The sequence below is a fragment of the Onychostoma macrolepis genome, chromosome 09 (assembly GCF_012432095.1).
Source record: "Onychostoma macrolepis isolate SWU-2019 chromosome 09, ASM1243209v1, whole genome shotgun sequence".
NCBI lineage: Eukaryota > Metazoa > Chordata > Actinopteri > Cypriniformes > Cyprinidae > Onychostoma > Onychostoma macrolepis.
Window position 1 is genome coordinate 17,331,847 of NC_081163.1, and position 22,674 is coordinate 17,354,520.

Genomic DNA, 22,674 nt, shown 5'->3' on the forward strand with positions numbered 1-22,674 from the left:
CAATGTCCTGGTCAATGTCAAGATCCTCTGCCATTCTCCGAATAAACTCACGGATGGCAAGAAGTCCATTTTTGGAGTCATCGGAACCATCAAGGAGAAAAACTATATCCCGTTTGTTAATTCCTGTGTCAGGCAAGTTACCAAGAAAAGAAAAAGAAGAGGATATTGGAATACATCTGACTCATTCAATGTATAAATTGAATAGCAAAAGCTTTAAAAGTGTACAAGAGCAAAAAACTGTTTCAAAATGCAAGTAAATCAAAGAATATCAGTGACATCGAACCCTCAAAATTTATTTTGTGGGTCAGGATGTGAATAGCGTTGAATAAGAAAAGGTCTTGCAAGTGAAATATAGTTCAAAAACACTCCCATGAAACGAACATCTTTATGTGCAAAAGATGTCAACTAAAGACATGGAAGATATGAGAAAATATTTAAGAAGAAAGACTTAAGAAAAAGGAATTTTCAGTTCCACCCTATAATTACAATATCAGCATATATATGCCAATTTATATTATAGCAGATTCTTTTACCCATAACTTTTGTTTTTGGAATTTCTCCTGATTCTTTTGGGATATACTGAAGTGTTAAAACTATTTGTGGCGCTATTAAAGGAAGGCCATTAAATCAATCAATATAATGTGTGAATTGCGACTGAAATTATAGTTTTCAGCTTATTTGAATCTGCATTTTTCACACCAATGTTCACTCTGTCATAATTTCAAGATCTTTCAGGGCCATGGCAGGCCCTATTATTTAATCCCTAGATGGTCTGCTACTCAACAATATTAGTATTTCAGGAATTCCATAAAGTCATCTACTCCCAGATAAAGAATTTAAAACCTGGTGCCTCACAAACTGGAGGCCTGCACCAGTGTCCACCTTGTCCACCTTTGTGTTTCAGGACCTTTATTGCATTTAGAACCAATGGATAGTCACTGTACTGAACCACAGATATTCTGTATTTGCTCTCCTCCACATTAAGTTTCTCAACAACTCTGTGAACAAAATCACACACTGCATCAAATCTACTTTTAATGCTGTCAGAACCATCCAAGAGGAACACAATATCTTTTGCTACATCTTTGGCATAAACCAGACATAGACATAGTACACCAATGAGAAATATTTTGAAACAAAATAGCAGGGTACCCAAAAATAAACCACTAATACACACTGCTGCTTTTGCAAGCATACAGAAGACCACAGAATCACAAAAAGCAAAAATTGTCTTACCTTCCTCTAGAAAGACCTTGAGTTCTTGATCTGGAAGGTTCACATAGTTCTTGAGCCTTTCCTGAACAGTGTTGAGCTGGCTGAATTCCTTCACATTGAAAGCAAATGATGGATTGTGAGAGATGGCTTCAATCTGTTTCGGGTCTGCATTTTTTACTCCAACACCGAAAGGAACAACTCCCTCAGTCTTTAGGGCAACTGCAGGTTCTCTGACACTGTCTCTTGATCTCCCCCCAGTCAAAACTATCAAAAATTGGGGAACATTTTCACCGGCTCGACCACCATTTACTGGTGACAAGATGGTGTTTTTCATGAAAGTCAAGGCAACTCCAGTATTTAAACTTCTGCCACCTGCCAGAGTGAGTCCACTTACAGCTCTCAGCACCTCTTCTTTGGTTCGGTAAGTGTTCAGGTAGAAGTTAGGACTTGGTCTCTCACTATGCTGGACCACAGAAACTCGTACTTTATCAAAGCCTATATCCAGAGGCTCAATGACTTTGGAAATGAAGTCACGGATATAGGGAAAGTCACTTCTCACATCATCAGAGCCATCAATCAAGAATGCAACATCCCTTTCTCCTCCAGAGGGACTTGGTGTTTCAAATACTGTGAAAGATTTTTTTAAAAATGAGAGAATATGAAATAAATACAATAAAATGCTTAAATATCTACAGTACAACATAAAAGTTAGATTGTACATTTCTGAATACAAAAGAAAATAAACGTAGGTGATTAAATAAAATAAAGTGGTGCAAAATGTATTTTATGTTGACTTATTTGACATGTACTTGGACTTTACAGTGATACTCATCATCTCAAAACAATTGTTTTTTAGTTACTGGTGCCCATTGGTAGAAAGTACTTATTCACTGGCATGTTTGTTACCTTTCATTAACCTGTTTGGAAATAACAGTCTGATAATTGACGTGCTGTGTCTTTTCAGTTATGCAGTATGTTTAATGCACCATTAGATACATCTTAATTAACTGAATTAAATATTATTGAACAAAGCTTGTGGGTTTCTCAGATAACAGTTCTTTAGAAAGAGAGTTTAGAAGTTCCATTTTTGTCACACCCCATTTTAAATATGGAATTTATATACGAAATTAATATATCACTAATTGTTATCTTTCTTCCTCATTTAGGGTGACCACTAGGTCAAGTATAATCTTTTTTTTTTTTCTAGGCCACTGATATAAGTGGAAGCTTCCTCTCTGATCACATTAGTCACTTCTGTAAAAAGCAGTTAATTTATTTACATGTTGTTAAGTTTAAAAAAATAAAACAAAGATTTTTTATGGTCATGCATTTTATGATTATTATTTTATTATTTATTTATTTTTAATGAAAAGGTGCTTTAACTCACCTGTTACTGAAGTATCAGTCTCCCCAACAACAGTGACCAGTGGTGTCATAATTTCATCAACAACACTTGACAAGTCAGCAAAATTTCTTCTGTAGTATGCCAAATTTTCAACAAAAGCAACAGTTCTCAGGAAATTATCTTCCACTTGGCCAGCTCCAACAGCAAATGTCAAAACACCCGCTAAAGCTACACTGTCTGCAATCCTCTTGACCTCATCTTGAGAAGGTCCTCCTGTTATTAAAACCAGTACCTGCTGGATCCCCTCTTTCCTACGTGACCCAGCAGAGGGCTGGAAGTGGTTGGCTAGGGCATACTGTAGGGCTGCACCAGTGTTCAATGCACGTCCTCCCATCAATCTCAGCCGAGCAATGGCAGAGAGCACATCCTGTTTGGTGTTGTAAGTGTTCAGATAAAACTCTGTACGCTGGCTTTCAGCAAACTGCATTAGTCCAATGCGCACTCGCTCAGGTCGAACATCTAGTCTGTTCACCACTTCAGTAATGAAGTCCAGCACAGGTTGCAGGTTATTTCCAACATAGTTAGATCCATCCACCAAGAAGACAAAGTCTCGGACAACTCTTTGGGTGTGGACCGTAGTAACATCCACAATTGTGCCTAGAAGATTTTATACAACCACAATTTTAGATATCTATGTACCGTTTAAATTAAGTTCAAGAACCTCAATTTGTGCTATAAGACAGTATCAATGGGCAAAAATGCAAAAAAGTATTTACTTTACAAAACCATGTATCTTTTCTTATGCATCTAGGGGAGCGCGGGGCACAAACTAACGCAGAGTTAGTTGTAACACACAGTTTGAATATTTTCTCATATGCTAGCATAACCAAATGTACGGTATTTACAAGTTGCCATATCAACACTATATAGAGAAAAAGTGCGCCAAAATTCAAAAATCTTTTGAAGATATCACTGAATATTTATTTTACCATAGCAAAAGTACATTTCTGGCTGAAGTAAATTTTTCATCTCAGTTTTTAGTATTAATTTAGGTCCCACTTTATATTAGGTGGCCTTAACTACTGTGTACTTACAATTAAATTAATCATTTGGTACAATGCACTTATTGTGTACATACATGTTTTTACATTGTACTTATATTTTTAAAAACACCTATATGTAATTACATTTGTAATTAATTTCTGTAATTACATTTAAAATTACACTGTAGAATTACACCCTTAAACCTACCCATACCACCAAACCTGTCCCTAACCTTACCCGTATCCCACCTCAGTAGCAGCAGAAGTGTTTTGCAATACAATAGGAACACAATAAGTACATTGTACTTATTTTTTGTTGTAAGTACATAGTAGTTAAGGCCACCTAATATAAAGTGTAACCTTAATTTAAAATGAGACAATTCTGCTATTATTGTAATCTCCGATCTGTTATTTATCAGTTTAAATAGTTTTTTAATGCTTCGCATACTAGCAGATGACACCAGCTGGTTCTAAATTCCAGTTGTGCAGATGGGAACATTGTAACACTGCATGCATTACAATGTGCCCCGCTATTATTAGAACTATGCTATTCTATGCAATGTGTTCATTGTCAAACTCCAAAATTAGAATATTTTTAATTCTTAAAAAACGCCAATATTCTGTTTGTAAAAGTTAATTATTTTATTTTATTAACAAAATATTTTAGTTTGTCTTGTATATATATTTTTTCATTAGATCAGATAACATTTTAAGCTGCCATGTGGTCATATTACAATGTGTCCCTCAGATGTATTAACTAACATGAACAAACAATGAACAATGCATTTATTACACTATTTATTCATCTTTGTTAATGAAAATACAGTTGTTCATTGTTTATTCATGTTAGTTCACAGTGCATTAACTAATGTTAACAAACACAACTTGTGATTTTAATAATGCATTTGTAAATGCTGAAATTAACATGAACTAAGATTAATAAATGTTGTAGAAGTATTGTTCATTCTTAGTTCATGTTTACTAATGTTGTTAACTAAAGTTAACTAATGAACCTTATTGTAAAGTGTTACCGAAAAATGTATGTTATTATGAAACAAAGTCACATATTTGTGCAAGAAAAGTGTGAAATTAATGTGAATAAAAATTATGGTCTGAACCTCAGGTGGAGTTATACAAACGGAGAACGTCAAAAAGTGTTAGGTTGTACCCTGTGCTCCCCTATATTTATCTTATTAATTTAAATATTTATCTATATAACTAATACTTATGAACATTATCTGCTTTTTTATAAACAAAATGAGTGTTTATAGAACTCTAAAAATTACCTGTTTCAGTTGGACCCTCTGTTATAACAATACCAGACAATGTAGAGAGAGGGGAGATAATTTCTCTGGGGTTGCGCAGCAACATCCTGAAGTCCTTCAGCATGAAAACCACACTGTCATCAAAAGCTATTTGCCTGAGCTCAGCCTCATCGGCAGCCCTGGAGCCTGCAGCCAAAGTCAGAACACCCAATTGACGAAGGGCATCAGCTGGTTGTTGGACACTGTCTTTGGATTTTTTACTGGTTAGGAGCAACACAAGCTGTGGCACTTGGTCTTGAATACGGCTCCCACTCTCAGCTGTGAGCATGCTGGTCCTCACAAAATCCAAGGCAGCACCAATGTTGACTTCAACCGAAGATTTTGGTTTTATTCTTGCGAGGGCAGAGCTTAGTGATTCCTTTGAACTGAATGAGTTGAGGTTGATCTCCATCCTTGGGGTGGTAGAAAACATGGCCACTCCGACCTGCACCTGATCAGGACCAATTGGCATGGTGTCAATAAACCTTTTGATGAATTCTCGCACTGCATTGATTACGATGGTACCCATGCTACTGTCAATGAGGAAAATTATATCTCTCTTCCCAACAGCCAAAGCTAAAAGGGGGGAAAAAAAGAAGAATTATGCTTAGTCCTTCTGCAAATTCTAACAAAAATCAGGTAACCTAAATTAGCTCTCATCATTTATTTAAAATGAATAATTAAGGTTTAGCTTCAAGGTTGTTTTACAAATAGAATGTATTAACTATCACCATTCTTTTACTTGACATAAAGATGGCATATATAAATCATATATGCAGTAAAAATTAATTAGCATTAAGTGATCATTCATTTCAAAATGAACATTTGCTGTGACCGAAATTTAATAATATCCTGAATAAACAAAAACTTTTTAAAAAGTGAGACTTACTCCGCTTGAAAGCTGTGCTACACTTGATTTAGTCTAAATATTGTGTTTTAGAGATAACAATCAATGATGAGAACAGTGAACTACAACACTTTTTGTATGGTTCATTGGCAAACAGCATATGTTTTTTACAGCATTGGTTTTTAATCCTGGTCCTGGGGACCCACCACTCTGCACATTTTGTATGTCTCTTATCTGACACACTCTGTGCAATTCATGGAGCTCTAACCTGATGAGATGATGAACTGAATCACGTGTGTTAAATAAAGGAGACACAAAGGGCCTGTTTGCACCTGGTCATTTCATGCGATCGGATATCTATCTGATTTGTTAAAACGTTTCCATTTACACTTGGCCACATAAATGTGTCGTTGCAAAACGGATATAAATCCGATCTTCAATTCCCACACTATATTTAAATTTAATGGAGTTCACATCAACGAAATCCAAAGATAAGCGATGCATTTTATTAATTATCAGCTCATTTCAAGATCAAAGACCGCAATAGGAGAGCGTGCGGCATCAGCACTGGTAAGATATGTTTCTCTTACTACTTTTAATGAAGGTGTTGACCGTCTGCATCTTAGGGCCTGTTTACACCTGGTCATTTCATGCGTTTTCTCTGATCGGATATCTATCTGATTTGTTAAAACGTTTCCATTTACACTTGGCCACATAAATGTGTCTTCGCAAAACAGATATAAATCCGTTCTTCAATTCCCGCGCTATATGCAAATTTAATTTAATTTAATTTAATATGCAATAGGTTGTTTGCACATGGCATCATTGCTGTGGCGTGAAATGCAGCTGGGGGGCAGGAAGTGATTTCTCTCCATAGGAATCAGTAGCAGGAACTCAAGATGCTTGTGTTTTGCGTTGTTTATGAATGCTCAAATCGGTCAAACCGAGAAAACACAAGGAGCTTTTATCGTGTATGAAAATGTGTTGTTCATAAGAGAGGAAAAGTCAAGAAATTGACCAAAAAACACAGGAGAAAGTGGCTTGTCAACCTGCGTCTGCGGTCGGGAGATGCCGAGTCGGATAATGCTCATGTGTGCAAATGGTTAATATAAGATATAATAATATATTAAGATATTAATACAGATATAAATAGATGTAAATAAGATATTATTTGCAGTTCAGAGAGCTTCATTGATGATAACGGAACATTGTGAGATTGCAATAAATTGAAGTGAGTGACAGCTTTTTAGACCTATTTGAGCATCCATAAACAACGCAAAACAGTCATTTGGAGTTTCTGCTACTGATTCCTATGGAGAAAAATTACTTCCTGCCCTCGAGCTGCATTTCGCGCATCATCGTAATCACGTGATTGCAAACAACCTATTGGAGAGCGAGCGGCATCAGCACTGGAATGACAGGTTAGTCCAAAGTTTCTTTAAGACAAATCATGTCACTCGGCGGCCATCTTTGAAATCCCTCTCGGGCATGCAAGTGCAGCTCCTATCTCTTTGAATGGGGAAACATCCAATTCTCCAAAACTGTTCACTAAGCTTACGATTAAATTTCATATTTGAAATCACCAAAGAAATCTGACAACAACTGTATCATTAATGTTGTTTCTTTAGCTCAAATAGCGTTATAAAAAGCTTATTTCTTAGGCTAGATCAGCCAGTGCGCATGCGCACGTCTCAGAGCTCTGATTGTTTCTATAGACTGTTTCATCGGGCGCACGCGCCTGGACCTATGTTAACTTCCGGTCTGTGTTTGTTTATCTGTCTTGTTAGTGGCGCCGGCTACAAACACAGTTAAAGTTAAAGTGATGAGTAATGAAGTTGGGCTCAGGTTGTTGTGCTGTGGGATGTGTTTCACATACATTTATTTATTTGTGGCGACCCGCCACAATATCAAAACGGACGGATTTTCCAAATGGCTTCGTTGAATAAACATGAGCACGTAATGCACGTTTAAAAATCAAAACGAGGCGCGGGTGTTTTTATATCACTGTATTTCTGAAGGACAACTGTCTTTAGAAAATGTTCGATGTCATTTTCATTTCGTCTAGCAAGTTATATGCCTGATAAAGCAGCTTTTGTAAGATCAGCGCTGCTTTGTATAACGTACAGCCCAACAGCCGTTTCCGGGGAAACCTCTAGTTCTCCTGCTTTAAAGCGCCTCCTGCTGGCACAGAATGAATTTGCATTTTTAATAAATCCGTCCAAGTAGTTAATCGCTGCATCTCAGTCTGTCTGATTTACGCAGCAAACATATTTTGCTTGTTATCAAAACATAATCTACTCTAGAGGGACTGTTGTTACTGATTGTATTTGGATGTCTACCGGAAGTTAAGTTAGGGCCACAAAAGCGCTCATGCGCAGTAACGTTTGTTTATGTTGTTGCCGTTGAAACCGTCTATAGACCAATTTCCTGTTAGTAAACATTGTGACGTTTTTCTGTGGGCGGAGCTTCGGTGGTGGCAGAAAGATCCCCCTGACCGCTTCACTAACGCTAGCTATGAAGTCTGTTAGCTTGTTTTTTAACAATAACTTGAGAAATTCCGATTTTACCTGCATATGTAAGGGCTGCATACCTGCATACTGTCCGGGACTGCCTTATTTGAAAAGGTTAACTTTAACGGACGAAATTGGCCGACCTGTACTCACTCAAAGGATGGACGATCTGACAGGATTACTTCCGCTCGAGTGATCACAACTAACGTATAGTAAAGACAAACTCACCGTGTATCTATGAAGATGTAATATATATTTCAATTTCAGCAGGCAACTATTTTTACAGCTACATTATTATTCCAGCCACAATTACTCATAACAATGTATATACAATTGCACATGATTAAACATATAAATCGTCAGTTTGTTGTTTTACACACATGCACGCAGACATTATTTCATACACGACATAGTACTGAGATCCATAAGAAATCTTTAGACGCGCCCATAACAACAAAAGACAATACTTTATTGAACCTTTTCTGATAAGAAGTGTGCGCTGCAAACGTGAGCTTTTCTGATGATTGTTTCTGTCCAGTCCGCTCTTTATCTCGTTTAAACACAGCTGTCGTCGTTTATTTATTTATTATTTATTTATTTATTTATTTTGTCTGGCAGTGGCAGCAGCGTTCAAATTTAAATTTCAATATTTCAAAATTCTGACTTTATTCTTGCAATTCCGAGATTATATCTCACAAGTCTGATAAGAAAAATCAACTGGTCATTCTCTCTTTTGAGTTATATCCCACACATCTGGCTTTTTTCCCCTCAGAATGGACAAACTCGCTATTGTTGAGTTAAATCGAGTTATAAAGTCCGAAATACGAAATATAAAGTTGAAGAAAAAAAACTCTCAAAAATTAATTGTGGGATAAATTAGGTAACGTGATGTAAATTGGTATAGGTTTAAATACTATTTCATGCTGTAAATGTAGGACAAATATAATATATTCCCTATGAACTGTATATGTGGATATTATGTTGACCAATTTAAATCAAATGCTTTAAAAGTAGAGTAATCATAGCAGGTTTCATTCATTAGTCTGTCCGTTTGAACGTCTGCGTTTAGCTTCAAATGGTGTTTTTGACGACAGTATTCTATAAAAAAGTATTTGCATTCCGATTCTGACATCCAAAGGCACAACAGTACATTTTATCTCTTATTCTGTGTGGATCTTTCCCGTTTCACTCCGCTTGTTACCGTGTGTTTCTGCCACCACAATGCGCGCGCAGCTGCGAGTGACGTAACTGTGATGTCTACATGAAATTGGTCTATAGCAACCGGGACTTCTAACGGCAGCTGCAGTGACGCACTGACTTTACTGATTAGCGATTGGCTCTTTCATTCAGAAGGTGGGGCTTCCTGCGATTGAGCGGCCATATTGAGCCTTGCATTTTTCCCCATTCAAACTTTTTTTTACAGTCTATGATTCAAACCTATACCAGTGACGCGTCTTGGGTATTCTATAGTCTTTGGTTAGTCCCACTATTTTTAATGAAGATGATTGTGTGTTGAGCGTCTGCGACTTACTTTCAGTTTCATTCGTGGCAGCTTGCGTGTCGGCTTGCTGAAGAGATACTCAGCTACTCATCCGTGGTGATGCGTGTTGTATTAGCGCTGTCATATCTGATTATAACATGCCATATAGCCTATAAAACGCTCTCACACGATTATTATTTTAATATTTTAGGAGGAGTAAAATTAGCATATGTGGTTTCAACAACCAGATGCATTTACAGTTGTCCAGTTTCGTCTGGAATGCAGCCCAGACTACCTCCTGAAGTGGTTTGAGTGATCGGATTTAAATGCGTCTCAAAAGCGTTTCATAGGGCATTTACACCTGGTCTTTTCATGATCTGATAGCTATCCGATCAGAAAAAACTCATGAAGTGACCAGGTGTAAACAGCCCCAAAATGTACAGAGCAGTGGGTCCCCAAGAACAAGATTGAAACTACTAGCTTACAGCACTCAAAATATGGTGTATTAGTGTTGCCTTTAAAATACCAGACAAAGAAATACTGAAAATATTTTGGGGAAAAAAACAAAAACACTAAAACCTTTTTTTAAACCAATTTTTTTGTTTAAACGTCCACGTCCCTGATCATGTACTGTTATTATTTCCTGCTCTTCAGTTTCGCTATGGAATCCCCCTCATATGTTAATTACATACCTTCTGTGAAATCTGTTTCAATCACAACGGTGCGCTGGGCGACCCCATTAATGTATGGCAGTATCTGGTCACCCATGCTTGCCACTGTTCTGACATCAGGAGCAGACAGAACAAAGCTTTTGTCTGTAGCAATAGCTTCCAGTTGGGCAGTAGCAGAATCACCCACAGCAATGCCAAAGGTGTACACACTGGCCTGCTTTAGGGTCTTCTCGCCCTGACTGACATCATCAGTGGACTCCCCAGCACTGATCACCACCAGCACCTGGGGTACCCCTTCCTCAGCCCTGCCTCCTGCATCTTGGCCCAATAGACTGTCTGCCACCTCCTCCAAAGCGGCCCCCAGATTTGCCTCATTACTGCCAGGGTACTTAAGCCCCCGGATAGCACTGCGGACACTCTCTTTGTTGTCATAGCTATTGAGATAGAACTGAATCTCAGGGTCGGCACCATAAAGCACGAGGGCTACACGGATTGCGTCCCTGCCCACGGCAAGCCCCTCAATCACTTGGACAGCCAAATCACTGATGAGGGGGAAGTTGGCAGCTCCAACGCTCTCTGATCCGTCAATTAAGAGTACAAGGTCGGCTGGCGCAGGGGCTTTGAAGGGAAGTGGAGAGAGGACAGAGAGACAAACAAAATATAATGCAAAACGTGTGGGTTAAAAAAAGAAAAGAGGGAGGGTGAAAGGGGAGGGGTGCAAGCATAAAACATAATCATGGATAATTACAATCCATCATAAAAACACAACACAAACACATTATACTGCATGTCTGCTGAACCAAGGAAGATGCTCTGCAACTTTCTCATTTTCATACTCTAAATAGCATAGCATTAAGTTGTAGGGTTTTAATTTACAGTGTATTTAGAGTAATTGTGTGTACATTACAAAGATTCTGTACTGTTTATGTGTTTGGGCCCCTCTTGAGGCTGCCTAGGCAATTGAATCTTTTCATCTTCTTGTGTTCAGTCAGACCATGCAGACTCATGTTACAGTATTCAGTGATAACAGCACCAGTCATGACCCTTCTGTCTCATCTTTGGACCTCATAAATATTTTTTACAGTCACTTCTTTCAACTGTACTAGCATTTTTCACTTATTTAACTGTTAAAGACCCCATGAAATCGCTCAACAATCATGGTTTTATTTCTTGTGATAACAGTACTAAAACAAAATTCATGGCCAGGATATATTGACAGGTTTGTCCCATTTTTAAATAGTCAATAAGCTTTATGTTACAAACATGAGCCATGATTTACGCCTTGATAATCGACTGCAGGTGATATTAGGGGAGAGACATTAATGTTTTCGACAGCATTTGATGCAAACATGTCTGTAGTATAGGATGAGTCATCAATACTTTTAGCTTTATTTTCCAGAAGAGAGAGACTGTAAATGTAAAATGCATACAATGGTCTGCTAAACGTAGAGTTTGTCATCATTTTGGAGCACACTACAAAATACTACTGATGGCTATAGGCAAACCTACATGGACACAAGAAGGCACAAAAAGTTTACCTTCAGTTTACGGGGTCTTTAATGTTTAAATTCTGTGAAATATGCCCTTTGTTTAGTAAACAATTCAAAGATGAGAACATATGGATTCATCACTGTCTTAATTGTGGAGAAACACTTTTTTTACTTAAGTGGTTACACAGTGAAGACAGTCAGCACACAAACACTTAAGAATCAGACATTAAGCTCTCAAGACATAAGCTGTGCTGGGTGGTTAGCCATCATCAGCTGCTGATGATCTCTAAGACATAAATCAGTGATATGACATCTAAAGAATTTAGGAATCAGTTTGGAAGTGAATCTAATTTTCATTTTTTATTTTTTATGAATTTAGTAGAGGAATGGATGGATAAATAAGTGAATGGATAATGGCAGAGAGACAGAAAGACAGTGGGATGGATGTTGATAGTTTTGAAATTCTGTTACATCTAAAATCCATTATTTCATGTCTATTTGCGCAAATGCACTAAAAACAGCAGGAGTCACAGCATGCAGAAAATGTGACTGTGACAAAACTAGTCATGTTAACAGTGGGGGAATTGTTAATTGGGTTATTTCTAGCTTAATTTTTCATGAATTACCCATAGCCAATATTAACTGGCTGTGGCCATTCCCGACGCTGACAGTAGCTCTTGAGACCTTTCAGGATTGGTGGTGTAAACTTAAAATTCAGTTATCCATTGAATTGTTTTTGTTCATTAGGAGTTCTGAACAAACTACAGCATACTGCTCTGAATGGCTTCTAGGTATTTAAATCAGTTATTTACTTTTACATAAACTGTAACTGTTTCTTGAATATGAGATTTCAAAGTTTTAACACAAGTAACCAGCACTGATGGGGGTCTTCTGAAAACGTTCCTTTAGTTTCCTGCTGTTGCACAAGTAGCCTATTGTTACTTGTTCCTATTATTACGTTCTGTTTCACAAGTAGATGTAATTAAACTTAAAGCTGCAGTCCGTAACTTTTTTTGGTTAAAAATGATCCAAAATCAATATTTGAGCAAGTACATAACCAGCCAGTGTTTGTGCCGTGCTGACTCACAACCCCACGCAATGAAGATAATTCCGCAAGTAACTGCAATTCCAGGTTTTCAAACAGAGATGGCGACAAAGAGGCAAAACTTATGGACTGCAGCTTTAATAATAAACAACAGAGCTTTGCAAAGAACAAGATACCTAATTTTAAACTCTCCTCCCAGTCAAGGGAAAATAGCACAGTAAAATGAATATGTTTTTACCCATAGCATGGCATTTACATCTCAAAGAAGGGTGAAGAGACAAAAAAATAAAATAAAATAAAATGGACTAAACTTACCATCTTGAGCTTCAAGTTTTTGGAATAGGCCAAAAACCATTACACCCCAGAGGGCATACAGTAACAACCGTCTCTTCCCCATTGTCCACAAAAGCGTAGGAATACACAGCTGGAAAAAAGACAACAAAACTGTTTTTAAGGTTTTGGGAAAATGTACAGCATACTTCAGTATATGGATACTCTTACACAGCATCCCTTTATTTCAGATATAACTTATTCAATTTCAATGGCACTAACACACATGACTGTTGTTCATCCACAGTTCTGACATAACTTTGCACAGTTTGATAATGTTTTGCTATCAAATTATAGGAGTCAAACGATCAATAATATTCTAAATATAGTCCCTTACTGGGTTGTTTGTGTTCTCATAACAACAATCTCATAAAATATAGCATAAACATTCTCTGAAATACCTCAGGACTGTTTACGCTTATTTTTAGGAGGAGAGGAAAAGTTTTGGCAGCACAGTGAGATTTATGTGACCTGTTTCCACCCCATGAGCCAAATCCACACAGCTGTCAGATTTCAGGATTTCAAAAGGTTTTCTTCCCACATCAAATGTCCTCACTTGCCAGTAAAAACCACTAAGCACTACGCAGTCCACACTCAGAAAAAAAGCATCAGAGTACTGGACACAAACAAAAATGCCATAACATGCAGACAGACAGATACCACAACACAGAATGTCCCCTCCCTGTTGAGCTCAGAATCACACTGAAAGGTTCTATTGTAAAAACTTTCAGAGTGGAAGCCTACAGGAAAATAACATGTTTCCATCACATCAGTCTCAGAGTTGCTGGACGCATTGAGTCATGTACAAATTCATTCGTTTTGGTAGTTGGTTGCCATGTGACCACAAATGCAAATATGAAAGAAAAAAAAAAACTTATATAAAAAACATTTGTTTTTAAAGGCATTTTTGCATGTTTTGCTCTTACAGTTATAACAAATTAAATGTATAATTATTATTAATTTTTTTTAAATGTTAACAAAGTAAAGTGAACAAAGCCATGTTCTCAGTGAGGAACAGCCTAATTTGTCCTGAGGAAAAATCATGTCTTGTTCCAATTCAAACATCCCTGACATATTCATTATACAAATAAATATGCCTTTAAATAATAGTTTCAATTATTTTATTTTAAAATAATTTTCCCACCTGCCATTTTAAAAATGTTGTAAGCTACTCTTTATATTTAACATGAAGTGTTGTTAACATTGACATTTTCCAGATATTCAACAAGAAAACATGTACACTGTAAAAAGCGATAAGTTGGCTTAACTTTAAAAAATTGAGGAAACCTGTTGCCTTAACATTATTAAGTTAAAGTGAACTTGACAATTCACTTCACTTATTTTTTTTAATTATCATTTACTTAAAAATTTTAAGGCAACGGATTTCCTCAATTTTTTTAAGTTAAGTCAACTTATCACTTTTTACAGTGTAGGAGGGACTTTTTTGAGTTTTTTTTTTTTTTTTAGTTTTTGGAGATTTGATTGGATAATGAGAAGTAGTGCTATGAGAATGGGGCCAGTTTGATGAAGAGTTGAAAACCAAAAGGAATTTGTGACATCATCCAGTATAGATATAAATATAGATACATGTGTTTGTGTGAATGTGTGTGTGTGTGTGTGAATTACATTCATTGTGCGCAAGACCGGGAAATATGAATAAATAGAATATGTAATAAATAGAATAAATACCAACATAAATTTGAACTTCATGTTGACATCACTGTTTTCAATTCACAATTTCAATATAAATATGAAGGAAAAAATGAAAATGATTAATCACATCTGAAATAGATAGAATCTTAAAAAAAAAAATAGAAAGAAAGACAGACAGAAATAAAGAAAGAAAGAATGAAAGAGAGAGAGAGAGGTCCTTACACAAAATTACTTTATGAGTTGAAGTTGTTTCAGTTGGCATTTATTTCATTTGGATGCAGAAAAATACTTAATAATTTTCAAACTTCAGCACACGGTATTACATTTAAATTTTTTACAAGTAAATGTATAGCATTACATTAATAATTACATTATTTTCAGCATCATTTTGTTGCCTTATTCAGTAAAGTTGTAGAGAATAAACAACTGATTCAGTAATTTTTTAATTTATTTTTATGCCCAAGCAACAATAATGGGATGGAAAACATATGTTTGTACGAAAACCAAGCTCAGTCAAAAAACCTTAACCGCCAAATGAGTGTTACAAGGTGTCTCAGCATTGTCCTCTAGTGGATTGAGTTGGGATAACTGCTTCTCCCTGGCAGTCTTTTTCAAAGCAGGCACATCAGAGGAAATCTAATGCCCACACTCTCAGGAAAAATGTGCAAAGATTGTAACTTTAGCTTGTCACTGGGGCGGGTATACACTTTCATACCTTATCTTACCCTAAAGGATGCATATCAGCACCCTATAATTCTGTGCGTGTTTGTGTTGACAATTACATATGTTTGCCTATATGCATGCAAGACAAAGAGAAAGTGCTGCAATGGATTAAGGTTTTCTGGTGTTTTCAAGGGTCCACATCTGGTTCTGCTTCACTTAAGTTTAATGCCTCAGCTCTAACTCTCCTAGCATTCTTTGTCCATCTGGCAAGGACAGTGGAAAAAGTGTTTCACATCACCCTGTCTTTACAGTGCTGGGCAGAAGGTGCGATTTGAATAATGTCTATAGTGGTAGAAAAGTACTAAAGACCTTCCTGACTTGTTCTAGTTCTTGCCTCTGTTTAAACAAGCTCATAATCAGTATTATCCTCATCCGGGTATGTTAGATATCAACTTGATGAAAACAAAATCGGCATAACAGCTAAACCAGAGAGTCAAGATGATAATTTTGCAATATATCCTTCTAGAAAAAATGTGTATTTTTCACTTTTACATAACATAATCATTAAGGTAAGTGTAATCATATCATAACAGTAGTCTCAAAAACTTTCCTGCTGAATTTTTCACTCTTAACACACCCTTAGCACAGAGCCCCTCCTCATGCATTTTACTTATCAGAGCACTTTGCTCTGCCTCTTCTGCAATGCCTCTTCCTGTGGTGCAAGAAAAATTCCCTCTTTCTCCCAAAGCTTTGGAATTTAGTGTACCCATAGAATTCTTAACATTTAAAACTATAATTAAGTAGTAAAACTGCCTACACATTGTGTGCATTGGAAAAGTCATGCAAACAAATTAAACTTTATAGGGTAAAAAGGGTGCATACACAGCATACTTTAGTAAAAATGGATTTTGGCACAGTTTTATAATGCAAGCATACAAATACACTAAAGCCCACACCATCTTGTACAGTCTCACTCATGAACTTAAATGCTCCTTTTACAAAGACATATTTGCATGACTCATATATAACAAAGCAACTTACCTCTGGAATACAGAATTCAGAGTGCTGTATTCCGCAGTCTTTCTATGGAATTTCAAATAACTGCAAAAGGACAACTCTTAGGTCATTATCTTCCTGGTATTTCCCTTCTGTGAATTGTTTTGGATGGGTCAGGCAGAGATGATGCTGATTAGCTCGCGTGCTGGAGCTCTACTGTAAGACTCTCGTCCGTTGAGCTGACTGTGTGCTCTTCAGAGGAGCAGTGCCACTCACTCCAGCCTGGGACAGAACACACAATTCAGAGAATCCTGGAGAAAATCCACCCTATTTTTCCACGCCTCCTACTTTCCTCTGCATAGAGAAGAAGGAAAAAGCACAAAGAGGGGAAAAAAGTGAGCGAGAGAGTCATAAATGAGAAACAGACCCAAGGCCGTATTTGGTATGGCTGTTCCTTATTGGGAAGGTGATGTAACAAACCAAACCAAAGTTTTTTTTTTTCTTTCTTTTTTTTTTCTCCTTACACTCCTCCAACTCAACTTGGAGGAGTTTTTTTTTCTCCTTACACTCCTCCAACTCGATCCTTGGCTACCCACTGAAGGAATAATCACAAACACAATATATGAACTTTCTTGCAAGCCTCTTTAGTATATAAAAAAATTGTGGAGTATAAATGTAGAAGTATTTGAAAAAAATCGCTTTTTGGATTGGACTTGTTTAGATGACTGTGACAAACAAGGTTCTGGATGGGGACATTTGTTTCTAATTCTGAAGACATGAAGCAAGCATAATAAAGATCATATTTTTTGCACTTAGTATATGAAAAAACACACAAAGACATGTAAATCGGTTACATCTGCTTCAATGGCAACACAATCAGAAAACACATTCAGATAATAAGTAACATGTTACATAAAATGTTACATGATACATGTGACATGTGAAAACTGTAAAACAAGTTCTCTGGCATTACACACAATGAAATCATTTTCTAGTTGTCACAGAACGAGCCGAAATAAAATGGGTGGATCAAAGTGAGGTGTCAGTCCTGAGAGATCAGACGTTTATTGTTGTGTTAAATCTGAAAAGTAATATTATAATATGCATTTAATTCAGCTCGAAAAACACCTGTTTCTGTTGCTGTATCTCATTGTTGAATTAACTAGCTGTGCTCACTGTGCTCTGAATTATGTCAGAATCCTGGAGAATAAACAACTGATACTTGTGATTCAATGCAGCGATTACTTCACAAATAAGAGATGTGTTGACAAATTCTGCTCCACTGTGTGCAATTATAATAGATCAATGTCAAATTAAAGAAACTACAAATGTAAATTATGGAGAAGTGAAGTAGCCTAACGATTTTGAGAAGAACAAAAGTTTCAACTTGTTATACAAAGACAAAAGCAAATCACAGGAGCATGTGTTCCGACTGTGTAGTATTTAAAAAAGTAAAGCCTTTTAAAAAAAAAAAAAATACAGCCTTATAGAGCCTTTTAATGCTTTCCTCTTTCCTCTGTTCGCCAGGGGTCAACTGTTATACTGAACTATTAATGTTTGCAGAAACAGAACAAAAATCCTGTTTGCCAATTTTGAGTAGGCCTGTTTCAACATGTTGTCCTTAGTCCAGAAAACAAAGAGCAGCATTTAAAATAATAATAATAATAATTAAACAATTAAGTTTGAAATTCACTGAAGCTCATAAAATAATTAAGAAAGAAAATATGTATATTATATATATTTCACCAGGTATGACCACACTCTTTTAATAAACAATTGGCATTATAAAGCAGTCAGTAATAATAATCTGATGGGGAAAAAAAAACAACTTTGCTTTAGGACCTGCATTTTAAACCCATGTCTCGGAGGCTTCATCTTTTGTGCATGTAGACTCAGTCAATTGAAAAGAAAGAGTTTTTTTTTCTTTTTTTTCTCTCCATTTATTTCTGAAAGCAGCAAATGGCACTAGAAGTTAAAACATAATGGTTTGGGTTTTATTGTGGTTTTGGTGCACTGGACTGATCTGAGTGTTGGAAATATTACTTGACTTACATGCTTGTATTGTAACCATTTTAATGGTTGGTTCAAACCACCATTTACCTTTTCATGGAAAAGTGATTTGTTGTCCAAGAGTTTCCATGGGTAACTGGATGGATAATGTGGAGTTCTGTGGATTTCCCAAAACTGTACCTGATCAGAGTTTCCTCTGCTTAGTCATGGAGGATGCTGAATCACAAACCAGCCTGCTAGTAGTAAAACTAAATGAAACTTTGAGTATGGTGTATGATGTGCTGTATGCTGTTATTTTTGGGGGGCTTTTCTCCATTTTTATTTAAAAAGATACAGCAGAGTGAGGTACAGGAGAACGAGAACTGATGTGAGAAAATCACATCTCTTGCATGAGTACATACAGCGACTCAATATGTCAGTACATGTGTTCTGACCGCTAGACCCTGACATTCCTTTAGCATGATTCAGCATGTTTGTACACATACTTTTGGTAAAGTTTTTGCCACAACAATGCCAATAGCCAAATGCTTTTCTGTGCACATAATGTTTTGGTAAAGCTTTTGCCACAACAAATGCCAATAGCCAAATGCCTTTCTTTTACTTCCTAGACCGTTAGTTCTTCTCTGCTCCTTTAAACTGTAAAAATCTATTATATATATAAATATTTAATCAGCAATAAGTATGTTTTGATATATGTTTTTTGAGGAAGTAATAAAGATACATGCACAAATGCAATGACAGTGTACATTTATTTTTATAGTTAAATGTCATTATAATGATATTATAAAATATATTTACTCTATTCTATATAGGGAAAATCAAAAACTATTAATGGTAGCAGTTGTTTGATCATTCTGCTGCTGCACTGACAAAGAGCCAAGTGGAATTAAGTTTTTGGTTCTGACTAACTTTGGTCAGCTAGAGCCAGTGAAAATAAAAAGTAAACAGGTACAATCATTGCCAAACATTTGCAAACACCTAGCTTGTTTACCAAAGCAGTGTTGGCTTGCACCATTCAATTCACAATGTTCATCAAGCTAAGAACAACTTCTACTTTTAGTGAAATCAACTCTTTTCTTTGTCAAAAAAGTTACACATTCAGCAAGTTTCACTAACTAGACTTTGAGAGTCTAAATCCCTTTTTCTTTAACATGAGCTGTAGTTTTCTGTGGTTTTACACAAGGCCAGGTGGGCACAGACTGTCAATAAAGATGACTCACAGATTGCAGATTAGTTCCAGACACAGGCTGAGCCTGAGCAACACAAACCACAAACTCGGTATGTAAGTTTAGTTTTAAAGGAACTGCAAGATTCTAATGCACCAAAAATGAACACAAAACCATTTTACGCATATAGCAGCACTTTTTTTCTGAACCAAAACATCTAAATGATTTTCAACTGAGACACCAGCTGTTCAAAAAGCCACCAGCTGTCCTAATAGGATGACCCTATAAGTCTGTAAGCAAAGTGTCTACAGGACAGAATGTTCATGAAGATCGCAACTTGTCATCTGATTTAACTGGTTTCCAAACTCTCTTTCTCTTTAATTTCTGTGAGAAGACTCTAAATCAGATGAAATGGATTTTCAGAGATTGGCTGGCAGCTGTGCACAGCATGTGCAAAACACATTTCTAAAGTCCCCCTTTCACCATAATCTTTTCCCTCTTCTCTCTCTGGCCACTTTGAGGGGTATATCTGTTTTGAATTTGACTTCAGCATTTTAAGATTCTTCCTGTGGTGTTGCAGCCTACAGACAAAAAAGCTGGCACCAAACAAATCTGCACATCCAAAGCTTTAGGGGATAAAAATATGCATATACTGAGTCAGGATTACACGTTAGTGATGAGTGCAAAAACTGTGGTCGCATATTGTGTCCAGATTTGCTCTGGCTAGCCAAAGTTGCGACCATTGGTATTTCTGCAAATCTGTTACAAATACGATAAATCACTAACATCACGAGTACTATGAAAATAAAAATGTGTGTTATGATCCCAAGTGCTGTTGCACCGTTAATAATTCCCAATGATAATTTACAGTTAGACCATCAATTACCCATTTGCTGTTAGTATTTTAGAATAGGTTTCTGCAGCAAGCAACATGAACAAGAATCACTTTTTGCCCACTATTTAAATGACTAACAATCTGGAATAAAAAAGACCCAATGTTTAAGTCTTTGGCCCTCAGAATGGTCTAACTGCTCACCATGTATCAAATCCCCCATTCCAGCTGCCAGCAGCAGCCGCAGTTTAACCCTCCCTTGTTGCTTCATTGACTCACCAATCTATCTGAACAATGAACTCGATTGAAATCTCACTGGGTGTCCCGTACCGACAGTTGCTGTTTTAAAATTCTGAACCTAGTAACCATGACTACAATGCCGCAATGACTAATGCCTCATAATGCATACAGTATTCGTGGCTGGAAATGTAGTCAAACTGGGTGTGATGGAACTTTTAGAATATACTGTTTAATATGAGTACTCAAAATGTGCCTTTGAAAAAGACAGTGTGCTTGAAAATCATACTCATTTTTTCCATGATGATCACACGCACTGAGGCTAGAAATGAGAATTTCCATGATTAAAATGAATCATGCCTAATGTTTGTTTGGGAAGCTTCACATTCGTTAGGCTTAACATTTCCCTCAACTCATGTCCAGCACAAACGGAAAGGTTTTTGTGTAAACTAAGAGAGTAAAGAGGTAAGAGTGGAGTAGTACAGGAAAGAAACTACATTGGAGGAGTAGTGTACTCCTATTGGTTAAGCATCTGGGGTGTCTAACACACACCAAAAATGTAAGCACAGTTCCTCATTGAGGCATCTTAGAAAATGTAGAGCAATGGTAATAATACTGGTGCTATTGAACCAGATGAGCAAGCAAGATTTATCGAAAACATTACAGTGTAAGGAGGAACATCATGAACATATCTCTATACATTTATACTGCCTGGCCAAAAAATAAAAATAAATAAAATAAAGAAGTCTGGATATCTAGATTCAAACAAAGCAATTATGTAAGATTTTAAGAACGAATCATTATTCCAGTAATTAATATGTTTCTTGCATGTTGTATGTTTGCCAACAATTCTTTTAACCATAACTAATGAAAAACATCCCCATGTCCATTTCCCAGGATAACAATGCCAAGATTCACCAGGCTCAATTTGTGAGATATTGGCCACCACAGACTCCTGACCTCAACCCCATTGAAAGCCTTTGGGATATTCTGGAGCACTTTTCACTGCCTGTCCAAAAAAAAAAAAGAAAAAAGAAAAAATTTAATTGGACCGTCTTTAGCTTCAATTATATTGTGCATTCGTTGTGGCAATGTTTTGACAATGTCATGCAACATCACAACATTTATTTCCATCAAGAGCTGCATTAAGTTTTGGCCGAGATCTTGTGATGACAATGGGAAAGTCGAACCACTCTATTAAGTTGTCTCCAGCACACCCTAAAGACTTTCATAGGGATAAGCTCAGGACTCTGTGGTGGCCAGTTCATACAAGAAAAAAGCCATGCACTGCATCAGTTAGGGTTAAAAGAATTGTTGCAAATTATATGGCATGCCAGAAACTTGGTAATCACTACAATAATGATCCAATAAACTTGTATTTACTTATTTCCTAGTATTTGCTTGTTTAAATCCAATTAGTGACTTTGTGACTTTGTGAATTAGTGAGAGTGTATTTTTTTATTTATTTTACATGGTATTACTTTTTTTGTATTTATCATAATTTGAATAAGTTGCATTTTGAAGACAAAGCTAAGTATTATTGTATAATTACCTTGCATTTCATATTCTAATCCACAAAAACCCATTAGCAAAAATGTTCTCAAAATAACACCAGCTCATAAGGTTCAGTTCAGAATGTTGTTCCCATTTCCTTGTGTTTTGTCTAAAACTGATAGGCATTCCTTTCTTGTCTGTGCCAAGCAAACCAAAAACATAAAAGTTTCCGGCTTCAACATCCTAGAGTACAATTAATTCAAGTGATGCAAGATTGTTTCTTAATGTAAGGAAAAACTTACCAAGGATGTGTTGTAATGTTGAACCCAACTGTATTAGGGCA

The 22,674-nt window shown here is 36.5% G+C and overlaps 1 protein-coding gene across 11 annotated transcripts in view; it reads right to left on the minus strand.

The window, feature by feature from the left end:
• LOC131546567 (collagen alpha-3(VI) chain-like) overlaps positions 1 to 16,883 on the minus strand; it is a 71,427-nt gene extending 54,544 nt beyond the window's left edge. For 7 of the 11 annotated variants that reach the window (XM_058786213.1, XM_058786215.1, XM_058786219.1 and 4 more), the window contains exons 1-6: positions 16,638 to 16,883; positions 13,266 to 13,374; positions 10,437 to 11,033; positions 4,890 to 5,483; positions 2,603 to 3,217; positions 1,237 to 1,842 (exon numbers count right to left, since the gene is read on the minus strand). In XM_058786213.1, the coding sequence (XP_058642196.1) occupies positions 1,237 to 1,842; positions 2,603 to 3,217; positions 4,890 to 5,483; positions 10,437 to 11,033; positions 13,266 to 13,347 (2,494 nt within the window). In that variant the 5' untranslated portion in view covers positions 13,348 to 13,374; positions 16,638 to 16,883. Of the gene's footprint in view, positions 1 to 1,236; positions 1,843 to 2,602; positions 3,218 to 4,889; positions 5,484 to 6,344; positions 6,391 to 10,436; positions 11,034 to 13,265; positions 13,375 to 16,637 lie in introns of those variants that run through there. The other 4 variants (XM_058786222.1, XM_058786223.1, XM_058786220.1 and 1 more) reach the window with 4 other exon arrangements.
• Positions 16,884 to 22,674: the final 5,791 nt, after the last annotated feature.